This window comes from Sebastes umbrosus, chromosome 10, assembly GCF_015220745.1.
Source record: "Sebastes umbrosus isolate fSebUmb1 chromosome 10, fSebUmb1.pri, whole genome shotgun sequence".
NCBI classification, from domain to species: Eukaryota; Metazoa; Chordata; class Actinopteri; order Perciformes; family Sebastidae; genus Sebastes; species Sebastes umbrosus.
In genome coordinates this window covers 23931722-23952413 of record NC_051278.1, presented here as the reverse complement: position 1 = coordinate 23952413, position 20692 = coordinate 23931722, and the positions used below count along the sequence as shown (strand labels likewise).

Below are 20692 nucleotides of genomic sequence, written 5' to 3'. Positions count from 1 at the left end.
ATGCTCCATCTCTTGCTGTAACACCACAGCTTCATGCTCCATCTCTTGCTGTAACACCACAGCTTCATGCTCCATCTCTTGCTGTAACACCACAGCTTCCTGCTCCATCTCTTGCTGTATCACCACAGCTTCATGCTCCGTCTCTTCCTGTAACACCACAGCTAGATGAGGAAGGAGGTGAAGGGGGTTGGAAGAGGGAGCTACTCTTCTCCAACGTGAGATCAATTGTCACAGTCGTCTTCTTTTTCTTCTTCTTCTCCACCTCCTTTTCTCCCAGTACCTCTTCCTGCTGTGCTTCCTGTATCACCACAGCTTCCTGCTCCGTCTCTTCCTGTATCACCACAGCTTCCTGCTCCGTCTCTTCCTGTATCACCACAGCTTCCTGCTCCGTCTCTTCCTGTTTCACCGCAGCTAGATGAGGAAGGAGGTGAAGGGTTTGGAGGAGGGAGCTACTCTTCTCCAACGTGAGATCAATTGTCACAGTCGTCTTCTTTTTCTTCTTCTTCTCCACCTCCTTTTCTCCCAGTACCTCTTCCTGCTGTGCTTCCTGTATCACCACAGCTTCCTGCTCCGTCTCTTCCTGTATCACCACAGCTTCCTGCTCCGTCTCTTCCTGTATCACCACAGCTTCATGCTCCGTGACTTCCTTTTTCGTCTTTTTCAACATTTTGCTTTTCATCTTTTGCAATGTTGTCTCTCGATCCTCAGTCCTCCAACAAGAAAAGACTCCTCTCATCTTCTTCTTCATTTTCAGGCAGATGTCTTCCAGAAGCTTCTTCTCAACCTCCATGTGTTGGACTGTGGTATTCAGTCTCTGTTTGCTTTCCATCAGGTCTTTGTTGACGTCCTGCAACTGACTGACCTTAGTCTTCCAGATCCGTTCCTTGTCCTTCAGGTCCTTGTTGACATTCTCCATCTGTTCAACTTTGTTCTTCAAGGTCTGGTCTTTCTCTGTAAGGACCTTTGTGTACTTGTCCTCCAGAGCCTTGTATTTGGCCTGCCAGGCTTCTTCGCTCTGTCGGAGTACATCTGCCGTCCTCAACAGGTTGGTTCTGGTCTCTGTGAGCTTTAGGTTGAGACTCTCCTTCTCCAGGTTGAGACCAAGGACTACAGCGTCCTTATCGTGCTGCTCCTGGTGGAGACCAAGGATTACAGCGTCCTTATCGCGCCGCTCCTGCTGGAGACCATGGATTACAGCGTCCTTATCGGACTGCTCCTGCCGGAGACCATGGATTACAGCGTCCTTATCGCGCCGCTCCTGCTGGAGACCATGGATTACAGCGTCCTTATCGGACTGCTCCTGCCGGAGACCATGGATTACAGCGTCCTTATCGGACTGCTCCTGCCGGAGACCATGGATTACAGCGTCCTTATCGGACTGCTTCTGCCGGAGACCAGGGACTACAGCATCCTTATCGCGCCGCACCTGCTGGAGACCATGGATTACAGCGTCCTTATCGATAATTTGCCAAGTCAAACGGCTCACTCTCGTCTGGAGTTGAATCTGTTGCGTCTCCAAGCCTTGTTGCTTCGCATCAAGGTCCACAGCAAACTTCTTCTCCAGTTCCTTCCGCTGGTCTTCCAACAGTTGTTGGACTTTTCTTTCATAGCTCATCTGCTCGAAAGAGCTTGGTAACGATGATACTTGATCCATTGAGCTTGAGTTAACCTAATGTTAAATTAACCCAAACGTCAGCAGCTTCCAAAAATTTTGGCTCAGCAAGTGATTTCTGTAAAATTTTCCACCTCTATAGGTAAACTTTGAGATGAAACGCAAACTGACACATTAAAGGCATCAAAGCCACTTCTCATGACATCACAATCTGATGTCATCACATTCTCATGTCATCCCATTGTGATGTCATCACATTCTCATGTCATCCCATTGTGATGTCATCACATTCTCATGACATCACACTGTGATGACATCACATTCTCATGACATCCCATAGTGATGTCATCACATTCTCATGACTAGCTCTCCTCCTCCACTTTTTTTTTCTTTCCGCCATGGCTCATGGTTCTCAACGTGAACCAATTCTCTATTCCCATCCCCAGCGTTTTCCCTGCCTGCCAAAGTGGCGGGTCGCCTGACGATTTTATCCGCCACTGCCAACAATTTACTCACATTTGGTAGGTGGTGGGTGTTAATTTCAGACCCTGTTCTATAGTGACTGCCAACTGTCTAAAAGGTTACTGAGTGTGTTGTTTTACTCCAGGGAAGATGGTGTCATTAATTGTCTCAACACCTGCATATCCTTCCACTTCTCTGTTTCGGTGTGAATGAAGGTCTTCCCAATCTTCATCTTCAGCACTCAGTATGTGGAAGAGGATAAAGTAGTGCGAAGGTGTAACAAGCAGGGGTGATGTGCTAAGCCAATGTGCTGTATGTAACATTCTCATCATTTGCTTCAACCTGTTGGGAAAAAAAAGAAGTAAAAATTACAAGGAAGGAAGAAGAAAAATAAATGTTCTAAGTCTGGGAAAAAAAGTGAAATAGTAAAAAAAAAAAAAAAAACGTAATAATAGTATATGACAGTCAGCATGAGACTCGGTTTTCTTAATATTTACCCTTCGTACACGTTGTGGCCTCGTGGTAACCACGGAACTATACGTCACGTCCACATCACTCTCAGCATGTGACTTCTGGGTAAAGATATGAAAGAGAGGACTGAGCACATTCTGTTTTTGATGAATTACACATTGGTTTATTTAGTTACAGTTGTGAATGGTAAAATGAGATATTATATTAAAGGGCGGGTCCAGCTGTGTTCTGTTGTTTTTTTTTTTAAATAGAAATAATGTGAACGCTAGCACTAGTTGAGTCAAAGTTAGCTGTGCTAAGTTTGGAAATAACTGAAAGGGTTAGTTTGGATTTTTTGAAGTGGAGGTAAAATGGCTGTTTTTGTGAATGTAGTCTGGTGGCTTTGAAGAGAGCAATACAATGGCTTCAGTTCCCCGTCAGAAAGGGCTGTCTGATGGCGAGGTAAAGCGGCTGTGGACGGGAGCAGCAGAAAAATGTATTTTAGAAAAAAAACAAAAAAAAGCCGTTCACACTTCAAAATGAAAAATCATAATAGGAGGAATTAAAATAATAGGGACACTGCTCAGTTAAGTCTATCTGATAATAGTTACTGTAATCTCTATTTTATCTAATAGACATGCTGTATTAACGGTACAGTGTTGTTCTGATGAACTTCTGCAAAGTGATAGCATATTCTTTGAAAATTTTAAACTTCAATTCTCACCCTACAACTATGATCTAAACTTAAACAAATGAGCACTCTCACACGTCTGCCTTTATACTGACGTTCCTTAGAGCCTTCTTTGTGAAAACCTGGGATATAAATAAGTGAATCTTACCGCTGTCATGGCAGATGATGTTGCTTTGGTCTGCTCTAAACGTGAAACAGTAAAGACTTCTGTTACTCTCAATGCACAAAATAATCTACATAAAAAATAAACATTTAAGAATTAAAAACACATTTGGTATGAATTGGATTTATCAATGTTCAGCATAAACTTACTGTGTCTTTTCAACATAAACCAGATGAACAAGGCCACCATTACAATGAAGATCAACACGCTCAAAGAGATGATGAATCTCTTTAGTTCAACCGAAACACTGCAGCAGAAATAAATAAACAAAAGCACACAATGTAAAGTAAAAAAACAGAAGTCATCATCCTTATTCCATACTACAACTCATATAGTCTTAAACCTTGGTTATAAATAGAGCTGTCAATAAATTAAAATATTTAGTAGTCCAAAGAAAATACTAATAATTCTGAGGTGGGTCTTACTTAATAAAAAAGAAAAGAAACATAAGGTTCAGCCAATAATATTCATACAGTCACTTACCGGGCTGAAGTTCTTCTCTTTTTCTTAACAGTACTGTATGTTACTTCCTCTTGAGCCTGTGTTGAAGGAGCAGAGGACAGAACATGAATGGCAACCAATAACCATAATTGATTCATTCATTAAACCTATTACTGTATGTGTGATCACAGATGTGCTCAGTTAAGATTCTATCTGTCAATGCTTACTATCCCTTACAAAAAAGAAGTCTATTCAAGTATGCTATTAATATACTTCTTTTAAACTTAAAATGAGAGTGTATGCTTTCAAAATTACTTTTTACTTGTACCTAAATTTAACAAAATTATACTTCAGTATACTTGGCTTATACTGAAAAGTATATTTTACTGAGTACTATGAGTTCACTTAAAGGGACTCTATGTAAGAATCAGAAATTGCTTGTTAACAGCGACACCTGTGAACGTTAAGTCAACGAACTACAGCGTCCTGTTGCTCGCGCTTGTGCTCGCTCTACATAGACTTGAACGAGCATTAATCAACACGGTGAGGCGACACACATCAGCTAAAACCACAATATCACTCTATAGTTCACCTGCTTGGCAGTAATGTTAGCTGGCCAGACGAAGGTCTCTCCATGAATCGATGCTTATACAGTGTTTTCCTGCTTCAGCCTCCCGACCGTGGTCAGAAGGCACAGGGGAGACACCGGAGTTTTGGTCGGAGACGATAACGTTACTCGCTCCAGATCCCCGTCCCTTCACTCAGGGTTATACTAAGTATGCTATTAGTAATACTTCTTTTAAACTTAAAATAAGAGTGTATGCTTTCAGATTACTTTTTATGTACCTACCTATACCTAAACTTAACAAAATTATACTTCAGTATACTTGGCTTATACCGTCAATTATACAGAAAAGTCTTAGTGTACTTGGCTTAAAACTTGGAAAAGTATACAGAAAAGTATATTTTGCTAAGTATTATAAGTTCACTTAAGAAAACGTAGTATACTTGCAGTAAAAACTTTTAAACTAATAGGTTACGCTAAGTATATAACTAGTAAACTAACAGTATACCTATAAGTTCACTTGTAGTATAGTTCATATTATAGTTGCAGTACAAAATACAACTTGGATGTAAACTAGTTGTGTACTCAAAGTTTATTACTCTTTCATTTAATGTATACTTTTATAAACTAAAAAGTGGGCCAATGTAGTCCCAAGAAGTATTGAAGTAGTACACTTACAAGTATACTACTAGTATATTGATATTATTATACTTGTTACATAAAGTATACTTGGGAATAAACTTTAACTATACTTAAGTTTACTTTATAAAATAAACTTAAAGTATACTTTTTTATATAAGGGATATTCTCCTATTAAAAGATACATAAGACTGATATTAAAGCAGCAACAGGTAGAAATGGAGCAAATATGCTTAAAGGGACTGTTTGTAACTTTTTACACATGTGCTTGCATATGCGCGCTCGCGTGTGGCTGCGCTGTTCAGACTCAGACTCCAACACAAACTACACAGAAGCACCAAAACCACAAAGTTATATCTAGTGAAGCCCGTCTTGCAAAACCGTGTTGGCCGGAGTCTCTGCTCCTCTGCCTGCTTGCCTTCACTCAGCTTGCCCCACGCTATGTATGTGCTCGCTGACACCTGTGTGCCGCCTGCGCTTCTCAGTGGCGTGTCATTCACCCTCTCTCATGTTGACACCGGGGCTCTGTGCTGCTGCTGCCTGTAGACATGTCAGCATCTTCCCCTTCTCTTTATCTCTCTCGCTCTCTCTCTCTCTGGATGGGATTTTTGCTCATCTGAATATGAAAGGAATGAAAAGTGTCTTTGGCCCTGCTCAGTAGTACATGGTATTGCATTATGCATAATTGACTTTTTGAATTCGCCCACTACTTGACTCTTGAATACACAACTTATTTACCTTCTCTGCTATCTCCAAGTCTCAGTATATCAGCCAGCTCGTAACCCCCCCCCCCCATTTAATTATCAGATATTATTTACGATGAGTGCTTGTGCTCAAGTAGCTGTTTAGATCGTCCTTCCTCAAAGGCATTTTATGTGCATACAGTTCATATTTCTGTCTGTTTTTCCTTCACTCTGCTCTTTCTATCTGTCTACCTATCCACCTATCAGTCTAACCTTTCTGTCATCTTTTCAGTGTACAGGTGGATACACCTTAATACTAATCTGCACACTTCATATACCTTCACACCCCCTTGGCATTTCTCAGCAGCTTACAACCCTCAGGCAGAGCCACTTTGTAGGGAAGTGATAACATGTCAGCTCTGCCTCTTCTTGGCAATCACACCATGCAGCCCGCTGCTAGCTCCTCACAGGACTTCATACCCCACTCACTCAAAGTACAGTACGAAAAAAACCTATGAATAGGTCAGCACAGGTTATCCAGCCCCAGTGCTCCAGACCTGAGATTTACCAAAGCTGCAACCATCAAAGCTGAAGGCTCCGAGAAAAACATAGTGTTTTTTGAATATTTGTGAAAATGCTCAGAATTTCTGCAGAAAGTCATTGGCCCTCATGCAAGAACTATTTGTACAAATAGATTTGATCTTAAGGGGCACATATGAGAGAATTTGTCACAAATCTTCACTATTTTCTCTTTTCAAATTTTCTTTTAGGAACGAACACAGTCCACCTTTTCTCCACAAAAAAACATTTATCTGACGTATAACTTGGGCTGTCAATCCATTAAAATATTTAATCGTGATTAATCGCATGATTGTCATAGTTAATCGCGATTAATCGAAAAAATTATTTGCACATTTTTTATTTGTTCAAATGTACCTTAAAGAGAGATTTTGTCAAGTATTTGATACTCTTATCAACATGGGAGTGGACAAATACACTTGCTTTATGCAAATTTATGTATATATGTGTTATTGAAAATCAATTAACAACACAGAGCAATGACAGATATTGTCCAGAAACCCTCACAGGTACTGCATTTAGCATAAAAAATATGCTCAAATCATAACATGGCAGACTCAAGACCAACATTCAACAACAGCTGTCAGTGTGCTGACTTGACTATGAGAAAAAGCCATGCTGTGATTTGGTACCAAAACCCTAACCCAGTATGCAGAAATATTCAAATACACCATTTTTATAATAGGCGATAACATATTTATACTGCATGCAAAAAACTGCATGGTATTGCCCCAAACTGCATGTGATTATCATAAAGTGGGCATGTCTGTAAAGGGGAGACTCGTGGGTACCCATAGAACCCAGTTACATTCATATATCTTGAGGTCAGAGGTACTAATGGATTCCTCCGTTTTTTTAGCTTTAAAACTGAGCCTGCTACAACCTCCGAAAGATCAATTGTGTTACAGAAATCAACTTAAATGAAAGTAAATAACTGAAATAAAACGGAATGTGGAATTGACGCTCCATTCGCCATATCTGCGTGAAGTGCGGCATGGCTTGCCAATTTACCACATCGTTTATTTTATGTTTTGTTTTTCTTTGATTGTGGATTTAATGGTTTTACCGGCATCTTTTGGCATGGCAACAACAGTTCAGTAACTGCTAGGGAAATAATCTCACTCCGACAGCCACCTCAGGTTTTGCAAGCCTGTCTAGGGAAACAACATCCTCTATTGCACCTGACAGTCTAACATTACCTATTGTATAATATTCTGTCATCTATCTCGGTGATTGTCACATCCCCTTGACTTCCTTCCGACATGGACTGCTTTGCTTTAGAAAGCCACATGAGCATCTTACTTCATGTCAATCTCTTCACTACATGTATTTTGTCTGCTGAAGGTGTGAAGTTCTTATTTTTACTCTTGGGAATGGCTCTTGTGAATGGCTGGCTTGTTCCACTCCATTCACCCTATATAGCAATTTGGAGACATTGAGTATGCTAATGATCAAATCTCATGAATGCAAACCTCCTCATGAACAGGTGGTGTTAATCAGATTGGAAATAGCAATTTAAGTTTGTGCAGTTAAGTGAGTTTGGCGAATTGGGCTGGGAATGACTCGTACGACCAAATCTCACAGACAAAAGGTAAGAGAGATGTAGGATAGCAATACGAAAATGTTTTTGCATTTCTTAGGTGAGTTTGGGGTTTCAATGACTTATGTCACAATTTGCATATGGTCTGCCAGGTCTGGTGGGGATTTTGAAAGTGATTATCAACACAGCAAGACTCAGAAAGAAGTATTGTGGGTGCATTTTTGCCTTTGATTGGAGGGTCTTTCAACCTATAAAACTCTGGAGTGATTGATAGTTGCTTCCACCTCAGCTTCACTCAGGCTCCACACTGAGGCCCAAATTTGTTTTTTCTGGCTGCAATAACTGCCAAGAATGGTTTGAGCAGAAAACCCTGCTTCAGGCTTCAGACATGCTACACATGAGGCCGACTTTACCTGGCCTTCCCATCAAAACTAGGGTTCTTCAAATACCTTTTTTGTTATATTTGTTGAAATTCTCATTACATACCGACAGCAAGCGACTTTCTTGCTAAATTTAACAACTTTCGGAGCTAGCGCTGCTAGCTACTTTAATGTGAAAAGAGTTGGCAACACTGGACTAAATTTTTCGGTTGGATCATTTTAAAAATCTAGTGTATTCTTGCCAGTTTCTCAGCAATACCGACCCTACCTTTAAAGGGACTGTTTGTAACTTTCAGAAAGGCTTGTTAACAGCGACACCTGTGGCCGTTAAGTCAACGAAAGTCAGCGTCGGGCTCACGCTTGTGCTCGCTCTAAATAGACATGAACGAGCATCGCTCAAAACAGTGAGGCGACACACGTCAGCTAAAACCACAATATCAATCTATATTTCACCTGCTTGGCAGTATTGTTAGCTGACCAGACGAAGGTCTCTCCATGAATCAATGCTGATCCTAGAAGCAGGAAGAGAAACGTTATCGTCTCCCGACTGCGCCCGCAGGGAGACGCCCGCAGGGAGACACCCGGTAGGAGACGATAACGTTTCTCGCTGCGGAGCCCCGTCACTTCACAAGACACGGAACACCTCTGTTGGTCTGGAGGAGCTGCAGCAATTATTTCTGCACAAACGTCCACTGTACATTCACTAGATATTCTGAAGAGCTACTAACTCTCCTGCAGTGTGTAGTGAACGCACGTTCACGTGTAGAGGTGGAGCGAGACAGCGAGAACGCACGCGGTGTGTGAGTGAAAGCAAGCAGGCAGAGGACGCAGAGACTCCGGCCACACGCGAGCGCGCATATGCGAGCGAGCGCGCATGGGATCCCGACCCGGTAGATTTATGCTTGTAAAAAGTTACAAACAGTCCCTTTAAATGGTGGACACATTTAAAGTATATACAGATACAGCAAGCAATATCAACCAAAGGGCTGACAATGATGATTTCTTGCATAACCGTTTCATACGTTGACCAAATGAAGATAAGAAATCCAATGAAATGATTTCTCGTCCTTCACATCATCCACCATGTCAAGCAGTGGCCTATACAGCAGGTACTTGAATAGTCACACACCAGTTGTACTCAAAAACCTGTATCATACACACATTAATCTCAACCACAGCCACTTAGCAGCAAGAGAGTTGTTAGTGTGTGTGTGTGTTGAATATGGTAGGGCTGGACAGCCCGAATATTTGACTTTTCACTTGATTATTCACTCGTTGTGTAGGTAGTCGATTTACAAAAACACTCCCACCTCTGGGCTGTTAATCTCCAGAACAGACATCAGATTGCTGAAAAGTGAATTACAAGTGAAGGCACACACATTTAGTGTCAACCTTTGTCCCAATGAATGGCACATTTATTGTTTTTTAGAGTCACATGTTAAGCTGTGCTGCATCTCACTGTGCTCACATTGCTCAAGGGCTCTCTGCTATGTTTTTCTGCCTTTACCTGAGCCAAACGGGTAATCTATTTATGTGAAGGCCACATTAATGAATTGGTTCCCATCACTGTAGAGCACAGGGTGGCTTGATGCTCCTGGATGCTACAGAGACCACAATTACTCCGTGACAGGCCAACACCTAGAGGGAAATTGATCAGAAGTCATTTAGTAATATCCAAACAACACATTATTCACGCATCAATAACTGCACTGTATTTTTTGTGAAAGGCTTTGTGAGCACATTGAGTTAGTTTCACTGCAGCACACTCTGAACAATACTATCTCTCAGGATGGTGTGTTATATCACCCTTTGTCCAGGAGAATGGCTCGAATTTTTACCAGAATAATTCTTAACTCGAGATGCCCTTGGGGATTGTTCGTCTCCAGAGATAGCAACTGTTGCACTCAGGATGGATAGACAAATCTTTATTGTCCTTGAAGAACGTACTGTTTGCACCTTTGTTTGCCTCGGAAACTTTGAGAGAGGTTAACATATATTCTATAGCCGGGTCTGAAATTAACCATTTCACTGCCTGCCACCGTGGCAGGCAAGTATTTTTTTTGTCTGCCGCTCAGAAATTGTATCTGCCACTTATGAAATCTATGCGCTAGATGAAGGAATACAATTTTAGACCTGATGTCGTTCAATGTTTGATATATTTTACACAAAAAACATTATATGCGTGGTAAATTCCAGTTTTTGAATTACACTGTTGCTTGCTTCCAGCAGAGCCTTATCTCTTGGGGGTGGGAGGGTACTGTACATAGTACTGTACTGTACTTTGTTACTGTCATCTATAGTGGTTATTTGCATTAAACATAATTCAAATGATTAGGAAATAAACAATTATTTAAGTATTTTTAAATAAATATTTGTTCTGATTAAAAAAAATTTGGCATCAGTCATTTCAATCATGTATTATAAGCTGCTAAGACATAGTGTTAGGAAGTTAAACAGGTCATGATTCCTTCTCTATTGTCTATGATATATTGTTGTGAAAATATCTCCTTCAAACAACTGTATTTATTCAAGTGTCTCACCAAAAAACTACACATCATGAACACATCATGAAAGTTTGAATTTACCTTCGCCCAATAGTCATTTTTACAGAACAGAGCTTGAACATACCATAATGGAACTTAATGGAACCTACATTAACGTTAGTAGCTTCAATATTTAGCCATGCCCACCAATCATCACAGTTAATTTAACATTTGGTTAATTTAACATTAGGTTAATTAGTTTAACGTTAACAATCGACTAGGGTGACTACAATATTCACAGCACCGTGGATCAAGTGTCATCGTTACCAAGCTCTTTCGAGCGGTTGAACCAACAAATCTTAGAGACTGTGAAAGCCTTTAACGAAGAAGGACTGAAAGACGGAGGGACAGATAGACGGACGGAAGGACGGACACCACGTTGTCGCAGGGGTATAAAGATTACTCAAAATGATCGATTATTAAAATAGTTGTTGATTAATTTCCTGTTGATGGATTGATCGTTGCAGCTCTACTTACCAGGTTTTTCAGGACGTTTATCGACTGTGAATCTTCAGGCGCAGATGTCTGCTATATAGGAAGTAAAGTTTCCCGTCGCCGACCAACAGTCCAAACCTCAACATTATTACTAATAAATTAACAAATTAACATTTATTCAGAGAGGCAGACATATTGACATTTTATTTGACTGTTTATTTTATTTTTAATTAAGTTTTATTTTAATATATATTTTGTTGGAGAAACCTGAACACCAGGAGAAACCCCTTAGTGAAATATGATAGATTGAAGTTTTCTTAATGATGATGGGTGATGGGGGTGAGGGGGCGGTTGAGACAGGAAGGTGAGGTAGATGAGGAGGGAGGTGAAGGGGGTTGGAAGAGGGAGCTACTCTTCTCCAACGTGAGCTCAATTGTCACAGTCGTCTTCTTTTTCTTCTTCTTCTCCACCTCCTTTTCTCCCACTACCTCTTCCTGCTGTGCTTCCTGTTTCACCACAGCTTCATGCTCCATCTCTTGCTGTAACACCACAGCTTCATGCTCCATCTCTTGCTGTAACACCACAGCTTCATGCTCCATCTCTTGCTGTAACACCACAGCTTCATGCTCCATCTCTTGCTGTAACACCACAGCTTCATGCTCCATCTCTTGCTGTAACACCACAGCTTCATGCTCCATCTCTTGCTGTAACACCACAGCTTCCTGCTCCATCTCTTGCTATATCACCACAGCTTCCTGCTCCGTCTCTTCCTGTTTCACCGCAGCTAGATGAGGAAGGAGGTGAAGGGTTTGGGGGAGGGAGCTACTCTTCTCCAACGTGAGATCAATTGTCACAGTCGTCTTCTTTTTCTTCTTCTTCTCCACCTCCTTTTTTCCCAGTACCTCTTCCTGCTGTGCTTCCTGTATCACCACAGCTTCCTGCTCCGTCTCTTCCTGTTTCACCGCAGCTAGATGAGGAAGGAGGTGAAGGGTTTGGGGGAGGGAGCTACTCTTCTCCAACGTGAGATCAATTGTCACAGTCGTCTTCTTTTTCTTCTTCTTCTCCACCTCCTTTTCTCCCAGTACCTCTTCCTGCTGTGCTTCCTGTATCACCACAGCTTCCTGCTCCGTCTCTTCCTGTATCACCACAGCTTCCTGCTCCGTCTCTTCCTGTTTCACCGCAGCTAGATGAGGAAGGAGGTGAAGGGTTTGGGGGAGGGAGCTACTCTTCTCCAACGTGAGATCAATTGTCACAGTCGTCTTCTTTTTCTTCTTCTTCTCCACCTCCTTTTCTCCCAGTACCTCTTCCTGCTGTGCTTCCTGTATCACCACAGCTTCCTGCTCCGTCTCTTCCTGTATCACCACAGCTTCCTGCTCCGTCTCTTCCTGTATCACCACAGCTTCATGCTCCGTGACTTCCTTTTTCGTCTTTTTCAACATTTTGCTTTTCATCTTTTGCAATGTTGTCTCTCGATCCTCAGTCCTCCAACAAGAAAAGACTCCTCTCATCTTCTTCTTCATTTTCAGGCAGATGTCTTCCAGAAGCTTCTTCTCAACCTCCATGTGTTGGACTGTGGTATTCAGTCTCTGTTTGCTTTCCATCAGGTCTTTGTTGACGTCCTGCAACTGACTGACCTTAGTCTTCCAGATCCGTTCCTTGTCCTTCAGGTCCTTGTTGACATTCTCCATCTGTTCAACTTTGTTCTTCAAGGTCTGGTCTTTCTCTGTAAGGACCTTTGTGTACTTGTCCTCCAGAGCCTTGTATTTGGCCTGCCAGGCTTCTTCGCTCTGTCGGAGTACATCTGCCGTCCTCAACAGGTTGGTTCTGGTCTCTGTGAGCTTTAGGTTGAGACTCTCCTTCTCCAGGTTGAGACCAAGGACTACAGCGTCCTTATCGTGCTGCTCCTGGTGGAGACCAAGGATTACAGCGTCCTTATCGGACTGCTCCTGCCGGAGACCATGGATTACAGCGTCCTTATCGCGCCGCTCCTGCTGGAGACCATGGATTACAGCGTCCTTATCGGACTGCTCCTGCCGGAGACCATGGATTACAGCGTCCTTATCGGACTGCTCCTGCCGGAGACCATGGATTACAGCGTCCTTATCGGACTGCTCCTGCCGGAGACCATGGATTACAGCGTCCTTATCGGACTGCTTCTGCCGGAGACCAGGGACTACAGCGTCCTTATCGCGCCGCACCTGCTGGAGACCATGGATTACAGCGTCCTTATCGATAATTTGCCAAGTCAAACGGCTCACTCTCGTCTGGAGTTGAATCTGTTGCGTCTCCAAGCCTTGTTGCTTCGCATCAAGGTCCACAGCAAACTTCTTCTCCAGTTCCTTCCGCTGGTCTTCCAACAGTTGTTGGACTTTTCTTTCATAGCTCATCTGCTCGAAAGAGCTTGGTAACGATGATACTTGATCCATTGAGCTTGAGTTAACCTAATGTTAAATTAACTCAAACGTCAGCAGCTTCCAAAAATTTTGGCTCAGCAAGTGATTTCTGTAAAATTTTCCACCTCTATAGGTAAACTTTGAGATGAAACGCAAACTGACACATTAAAGGCATCAAAGCCACTTCTCATGACATCACAATCTGATGTCATCACATTCTCATGTCATCCCATTGTGATGTCATCACATTCTCATGTCATCCCATTGTGATGTCATCACATTCTCATGACATCACACTGTGATGACATCACATTCTCATGACATCCCATAGTGATGTCATCACATTCTCATGACTAGCTCTCCTCCTCCACTTTTTTTTTCTTTCCGCCATGGCTCATGGTTCTCAACGTGAACCAATTCTCTATTCCCATCCCCAGCGTTTTCCCTGCCTGCCAAAGTGGCGGGTCGCCTGACGATTTTATCCGCCACTGCCAACAATTTACTCACATTTGGTAGGTGGTGGGTGTTAATTTCAGACCCTGTTCTATAGTGACTGCCAACTGTCTAAAAGGTTACTGAGTGTGTTGTTTTACTCCAGGGAAGATGGTGTCATTAATTGTCTCAACACCTGCATATCCTTCCACTTCTCTGTTTCGGTGTGAATGAAGGTCTTCCCAATCTTCATCTTCAGCACTCAGTATGTGGAAGAGGATAAAGTAGTGCGAAGGTGTAACAAGCAGGGGTGATGTGCTAAGCCAATGTGCTGTATGTAACATTCTCATCATTTGCTTCAACCTGTTGGGAAAAAAAAGAAGTAAAAATTACAAGGAAGGAAGAAGAAAAATAAATGTTCTAAGTCTGGGAAAAAAAGTGAAATATTAAAAAAAAAAAAAAAAAACGTAATAATAGTATATGACAGTCAGCATGAGACTCGGTTTTCTTAATATTTACCCTTCGTACACGTTGTGGCCTCGTGGTAACCACGGAACTATACGTCACGTCCACATCACTCTCAGCATGTGACTTCTGGGTAAAGATATGAAAGAGAGGACTGAGCACATTCTGTTTTTGATGAATTACACATTGGTTTATTTAGTTACAGTTGTGAATGGTAAAATGAGATATTATATTAAAGGGCGGGTCCAGCTGTGTTCTGTTGTTTTTTTTTTTAAATAGAAATAATGTGAACGCTAGCACTAGCTGAGTCAAAGTTAGCTGTGCTAAGTTTGGAAATAACTGAAAGGGTTAGTTTGGATTTTTTGAAGTGGAGGTAAAATGGCTGTTTTTGTGAATGTAGTCTGGTGGCTTTGAAGAGAGCAATACAATGGCTTCAGTTCCCCGTCGGAAAGGGCTGTCTGATGGCGAGGTAAAGCGGCTGTGGACGGGAGCAGCAGAAAAACGTATTTTAGAAAAAAAACCAAAAAAAAGCCGTTCACACTTCAAAATGAAAAATCATAATAGGAGGAATTAAAATAATAGGGCCACTGCTCAGTTAAGTCTATCTGATAATAGTTACTGTAATCTCTATTTTATCTAATAGACATGCTGTATTAACGGTACAGTGTTGTTCTGATGAACTTCTGCAAAGTGATAGCATATTCTTTGAAAATTTTAAACTTCAATTCTCACCCTACAACTATGATCTAAACTTAAACAAATGAGCACTCTCACACGTCTGCCTTTATACTGACGTTCCTTAGAGCCTTCTTTGTGAAAACCTGGGATATAAATAAGTGAATCTTACCGCTGTCATGGCAGATGATGTTGCTTTGGTCTGCTCTAAACGTGAAACAGTAAAGACTTCTGTTACTCTCAATGCACAAAATAATCTACATAAAAAATAAACATTTAAGAATTAAAAACACATTTGGTATGAATTGGATTTATCAATGTTCAGCATAAACTTACTGTGTCTTTTCAACATAAACCAGATGAACAAGGCCACCATTACAATGAAGATCAACACGCTCAAAGAGATGATGAATCTCTTTAGTTCAACCGAAACACTGCAGCAGAAATAAATAAACAAAAGCACACAATGTAAAGTAAAAAAACAGAAGTCATCATCCTTATTCCATACTACAACTCATATAGTCTTAAACCTTGGTTATAAATAGAGCTGTCAATAAATTAAAATATTTAGTAGTCCAAAGAAAATACTAATAATTCTGAGGTGGGTCTTACTTAATAAAAAAGAAAAGAAACATAAGGTTCAGCCAATAATATTCATACAGTCACTTACCGGGCTGAAGTTCTTCTCTTTTTCTTAACAGTACTGTATGTTACTTCCTCTTGAGCCTGTGTTGAAGGAGCAGAGGACAGAACATGAATGGCAACCAATAACCATAATTGATTCATTCATTAAACCTATTACTGTATGTGTGATCACAGATGTGCTCAGTTAAGATTCTATCTGTCAATGCTTACTATCCCTTACAAAAAAGAAGTCTATTCAAGTATGCTATTAATATACTTCTTTTAAACTTAAAATGAGAGTGTATGCTTTCAAAATTACTTTTTACTTGTACCTAAATTTAACAAAATTATACTTCAGTATACTTGGCTTATACTGAAAAGTATATTTTACTGAGTACTATGAGTTCACTTAAAGGGACTCTATGTAAGAATCAGAAATTGCTTGTTAACAGCGACACCTGTGAACGTTAAGTCAACGAACTACAGCGTCCTGTTGCTCGCGCTTGTGCTCGCTCTACATAGACTTGAACGAGCATTAATCAACACGGTGAGGCGACACACATCAGCTAAAACCACAATATCACTCTATAGTTCACCTGCTTGGCAGTAATGTTAGCTGGCCAGACGAAGGTCTCTCCATGAATCGATGCTTATACAGTGTTTTCCTGCTTCAGCCTCCCGACCGTGGTCAGAAGGCACAGGGGAGACACCGGAGTTTTGGTCGGAGACGATAACGTTACTCGCTCCAGATCCCCGTCCCTTCACTCAGGGTTATACTAAGTATGCTATTAGTAATACTTCTTTTAAACTTAAAATAAGAGTGTATGCTTTCAGATTACTTTTTATGTACCTACCTATACCTAAACTTAACAAAATTATACTTCAGTATACTTGGCTTATACCGTCAATTATACAGAAAAGTCTTAGTGTACTTGGCTTAAAACTTGGAAAAGTATACAGAAAAGTATATTTTGCTAAGTATTATAAGTTCACTTAAGAAAACGTAGTATACTTGCAGTAAAAACTTTTAAACTAATAGGTTACGCTAAGTATATAACTAGTAAACTAACAGTATACCTATAAGTTCACTTGTAGTATAGTTCATATTATAGTTGCAGTACAAAATACAACTTGGATGTAAACTAGTTGTGTACTCAAAGTTTATTACTCTTTCATTTAATGTATACTTTTATAAACTAAAAAGTGGGCCAATGTAGTCCCAAGAAGTATTGAAGTAGTACACTTACAAGTATACTACTAGTATATTGATATTATTATACTTGTTACATAAAGTATACTTGGGAATAAACTTTAACTATACTTAAGTTTACTTTATAAAATAAACTTAAAGTATACTTTTTTATATAAGGGATATTCTCCTATTAAAAGATACATAAGACTGATATTAAAGCAGCAACAGGTAGAAATGGAGCAAATATGCTTAAAGGGACTGTTTGTAACTTTTTACACATGTGCTTGCATATGCGCGCTCGCGTGTGGCTGCGCTGTTCAGACTCAGACTCCAACACAAACTACACAGAAGCACCAAAACCACAAAGTTATATCTAGTGAAGCCCGTCTTGCAAAACCGTGTTGGCCGGAGTCTCTGCTCCTCTGCCTGCTTGCCTTCACTCAGCTTGCCCCACGCTATGTATGTGCTCGCTGACACCTGTGTGCCGCCTGCGCTTCTCAGTGGCGTGTCATTCACCCTCTCTCATGTTGACACCGGGGCTCTGTGCTGCTGCTGCCTGTAGACATGTCAGCATCTTCCCCTTCTCTTTATCTCTCTCGCTCTCTCTCTCTCTGGATGGGATTTTTGCTCATCTGAATATGAAAGGAATGAAAAGTGTCTTTGGCCCTGCTCAGTAGTACATGGTATTGCATTATGCATAATTGACTTTTTGAATTCGCCCACTACTTGACTCTTGAATACACAACTTATTTACCTTCTCTGCTATCTCCAAGTCTCAGTATATCAGCCAGCTCGTAACCCCCCCCCCCCATTTAATTATCAGATATTATTTGCGATGAGTGCTTGTGCTCAAGTAGCTGTTTAGATCGTCCTTCCTCAAAGGCATTTTATGTGCATACAGTTCATATTTCTGTCTGTTTTTCCTTCACTCTGCTCTTTCTATCTGTCTACCTATCCACCTATCAGTCTAACCTTTCTGTCATCTTTTCAGTGTACAGGTGGATACACCTTAATACTAATCTGCACACTTCATATACCTTCACACCCCCTTGGCATTTCTCAGCAGCTTACAACCCTCAGGCAGAGCCACTTTGTAGGGAAGTGATAACATGTCAGCTCTGCCTCTTCTTGGCAATCACACCATGCAGCCCGCTGCTAGCTCCTCACAGGACTTCATACCCCACTCACTCAAAGTACAGTACGAAAAAAACCTATGAATAGGTCAGCACAGGTTATCCAGCCCCAGTGCTCCAGACCTGAGATTTACCAAAGCTGCAACCATCAAAGCTGAAGGCTCCGAGAAAAACATAGTGTTTTTTGAATATTTGTGAAAATGCTCAGAATCTCTGCAGAAAGTCATTGGCCCTCATGCAAGAACTATTTGTACAAATAGATTTGATCTTAAGGGGCACATATGAGAGAATTTGTCACAAATCTTCACTATTTTCTCTTTTCAAATTTTCTTTTAGGAACGAACACAGTCCACCTTTTCTCCACAAAAAAACATTTATCTGACGTATAACTTGGGCTGTCAATCCATTAAAATATTTAATCGTGATTAATCGCATGATTGTCATAGTTAATCGCGATTAATCGAAAAAATTATTTGCACATTTTTTATTTGTTCAAATGTACCTTAAAGAGAGATTTTGTCAAGTATTTGATACTCTTATCAACATGGGAGTGGACAAATACACTTGCTTTATGCAAATTTATGTATATATGTGTTATTGAAAATCAATTAACAACACAGAGCAATGACAGATATTGTCCAGAAACCCTCACAGGTACTGCATTTAGCATAAAAAATATGCTCAAATCATAACATGGCAGACTCAAGACCAACATTCAACAACAGCTGTCAGTGTGTCAGTGTGCTGACTTGACTATGAGAAAAAGCCATGCTGTGATTTGGTACCAAAACCCTAACCCAGTATGCAGAAATATTTAAATACACCATTTTTATAATAGGCGATAACATATTTATACTGCATGCAAAAAACTGCATGGTATTGCCCCAAACTGCATGTGATTATCATAAAGTGGGCATGTCTGTAAAGGAGAGACTCGTGGGTACCCATAGAACCCAGTTACATTCATATATCTTGAGGTCAGAGGTACTAATGGATTCCTCCGTTTTTTTAGCTTTAAAACTGAGCCTGCTACAACCTCCGAAAGATCAATTGTGTTACAGAAATCAACTTAAATGAAAGTAAATAACTGAAATAAAACGTAATGTGGAATTGACGCTCCATTCGCCATATCTGCGTGAAGTGCGGCATGGCTTGCCAATTTACCACATCGTTTATTTTATGTTTTGTTTTTCTTTGATTGTGGATTTAATGGTTTTACCGGCATCTTTTGGCATGGCAACAACAGTTCAGTAACTGCTAGGGAAATAATCTCACTCCGACAGCCACCTCAGGTTTTGCAAGCCTGTCTAGGGAAACAACATCCTCTATTGCACCTGACAGTCTAACATTACCTATTGTATAATATTCTGTCATCTATCTCGGTGATTGTCACATCCCCTTGACTTCCTTCCGACATGGACTGCTTTGCTTTAGAAAGCCACATGAGCATCTTACTTCATGTCAATCTCTTCACTACATGTATTTTGTCTGCTGAAGGTGTGAAGTTCTTATTTTTACTCTTGGGAATGGCTCTTGTGAATGGCTGGCTTGTTCCACTCCATTCACCCTATATAGCAATTTGGAGACATTGAGTATGCTAATGATCAAATCTCATGAATGCAAACCTCCTCATGAACAGGTGGTGTTAATCAGATTGGAAATAGCAATTTAAGTTTGTGCAGTTAAGTGAGTTTGGCGAATTGGGCTGGGAATGACTCGTACGACCAAATCTCACAGACAAAAGGTAAGAGAGATGTAGGATAGCAATACGAAAATGTTTTTGCATTTCTTAGGTGAGTTTGGGGTTTCAATGACTTATGTCACAATTTGCATATGGTCTGCCAGGTCTGGTGGGGATTTTGAAAGTGATTATCAACACAGCAAGACTCAGAAAGAAGTATTGTGGGTGCATTTTTGCCTTTGATTGGAGGGTCTTTCAACCTATAAAACTCTGGAGTGATTGATAGTTGCTTCCACCTCAGCTTCACTCAGGCTCCACACTGAGGCCCAAATTTGTTTTTCTGGCTGCAATAACTGCCAAGAATGGTTTGAGCAGAAAACCCTGCTTCTGGCTTCAGACATGCTACACATGAGGCCGACTTTACCTGGCCTTCCCATCAAAACTAGGGTTCTTCAAATACCTTTTTTGTTATATTTGTTGAAATTCTCATTACATACCGACAGCAAGCGACTTTCTTGCTAAATTTAACAACTTTCGGAGCTAGCGCTGCTAGCTACTTTAATGTGAAAAGAGTTGGCAACACTGGACTAAATTTTTCGGTTGGATCATTTTAAAAATCTAGTGTATTCTTGCCAGTTTCTCAGCAATACCGACCCTACCTTTAAAGGGACTGTTTGTAACTTTCAGAAAGGCTTGTTAACAGCGACACCTGTGGCCGTTAAGTCAACGAAAGTCAGCGTCGGGCTCACGCTTGTGCTCGCTCTAAATAGACATGAACGAGCATCGCTCAAAACAGTGAGGCGACACACGTCAGCTAAAACCACAATATCAATCTATATTTCACCTGCTTGGCAGTATTGTTAGCTGACCAGACGAAGGTCTCCCCATGAATCAATGCTGATCCTAGAAGCAGG

General features: G+C 40.8%; 2 protein-coding genes and 3 long non-coding RNA genes across 16 annotated transcripts in view; 1 reads left to right on the top strand and 4 right to left on the bottom strand.

The window, feature by feature from the left end:
- LOC119495339 overlaps positions 1-20692 on the bottom strand; it is a 296329-nt gene that overhangs the window by 201951 nt on the left and 73686 nt on the right. The window lies entirely within an intron of this gene.
- Positions 1-20692, bottom strand: part of LOC119495341 (myosin-4-like) — a 108506-nt gene that overhangs the window by 53027 nt on the left and 34787 nt on the right. For 10 of the 12 annotated variants that reach the window (XM_037781710.1, XM_037781711.1, XM_037781715.1 and 7 more), the window contains exons 4-8: positions 12412-13499; positions 12193-12348; positions 12011-12150; positions 457-640; positions 206-393 (exon numbers count right to left, since the gene is read on the bottom strand). In XM_037781710.1, coding sequence (XP_037637638.1) covers positions 206-393; positions 457-640; positions 12011-12150; positions 12193-12348; positions 12412-13499 — 1756 coding nt within the window. Of the gene's footprint in view, positions 1-146; positions 394-456; positions 641-12010; positions 12151-12192; positions 12349-12411; positions 13500-20692 lie in introns of all 12 variants that reach the window. The other 2 variants (XM_037781721.1, XM_037781722.1) reach the window with 1 other exon arrangement.
- On the top strand, positions 105-11729 carry LOC119495354. Its single transcript, XR_005208454.1, has 2 exons — positions 105-177; positions 11569-11729. It is a non-coding gene; the product is annotated as an uncharacterized LOC119495354 (long non-coding RNA).
- LOC119495361 lies at positions 2318-3745 on the bottom strand. Its single transcript, XR_005208462.1, has 4 exons — positions 3528-3745; positions 3364-3398; positions 2572-2646; positions 2318-2416 (listed from the first exon to the last, which is right to left on the bottom strand). It is a non-coding gene; the product is annotated as an uncharacterized LOC119495361 (long non-coding RNA).
- On the bottom strand, positions 14273-15702 carry LOC119495360. The gene is made up of 4 exons (XR_005208460.1): positions 15485-15702; positions 15321-15355; positions 14528-14602; positions 14273-14371 (listed from the first exon to the last, which is right to left on the bottom strand). It is a non-coding gene; the product is annotated as an uncharacterized LOC119495360 (long non-coding RNA).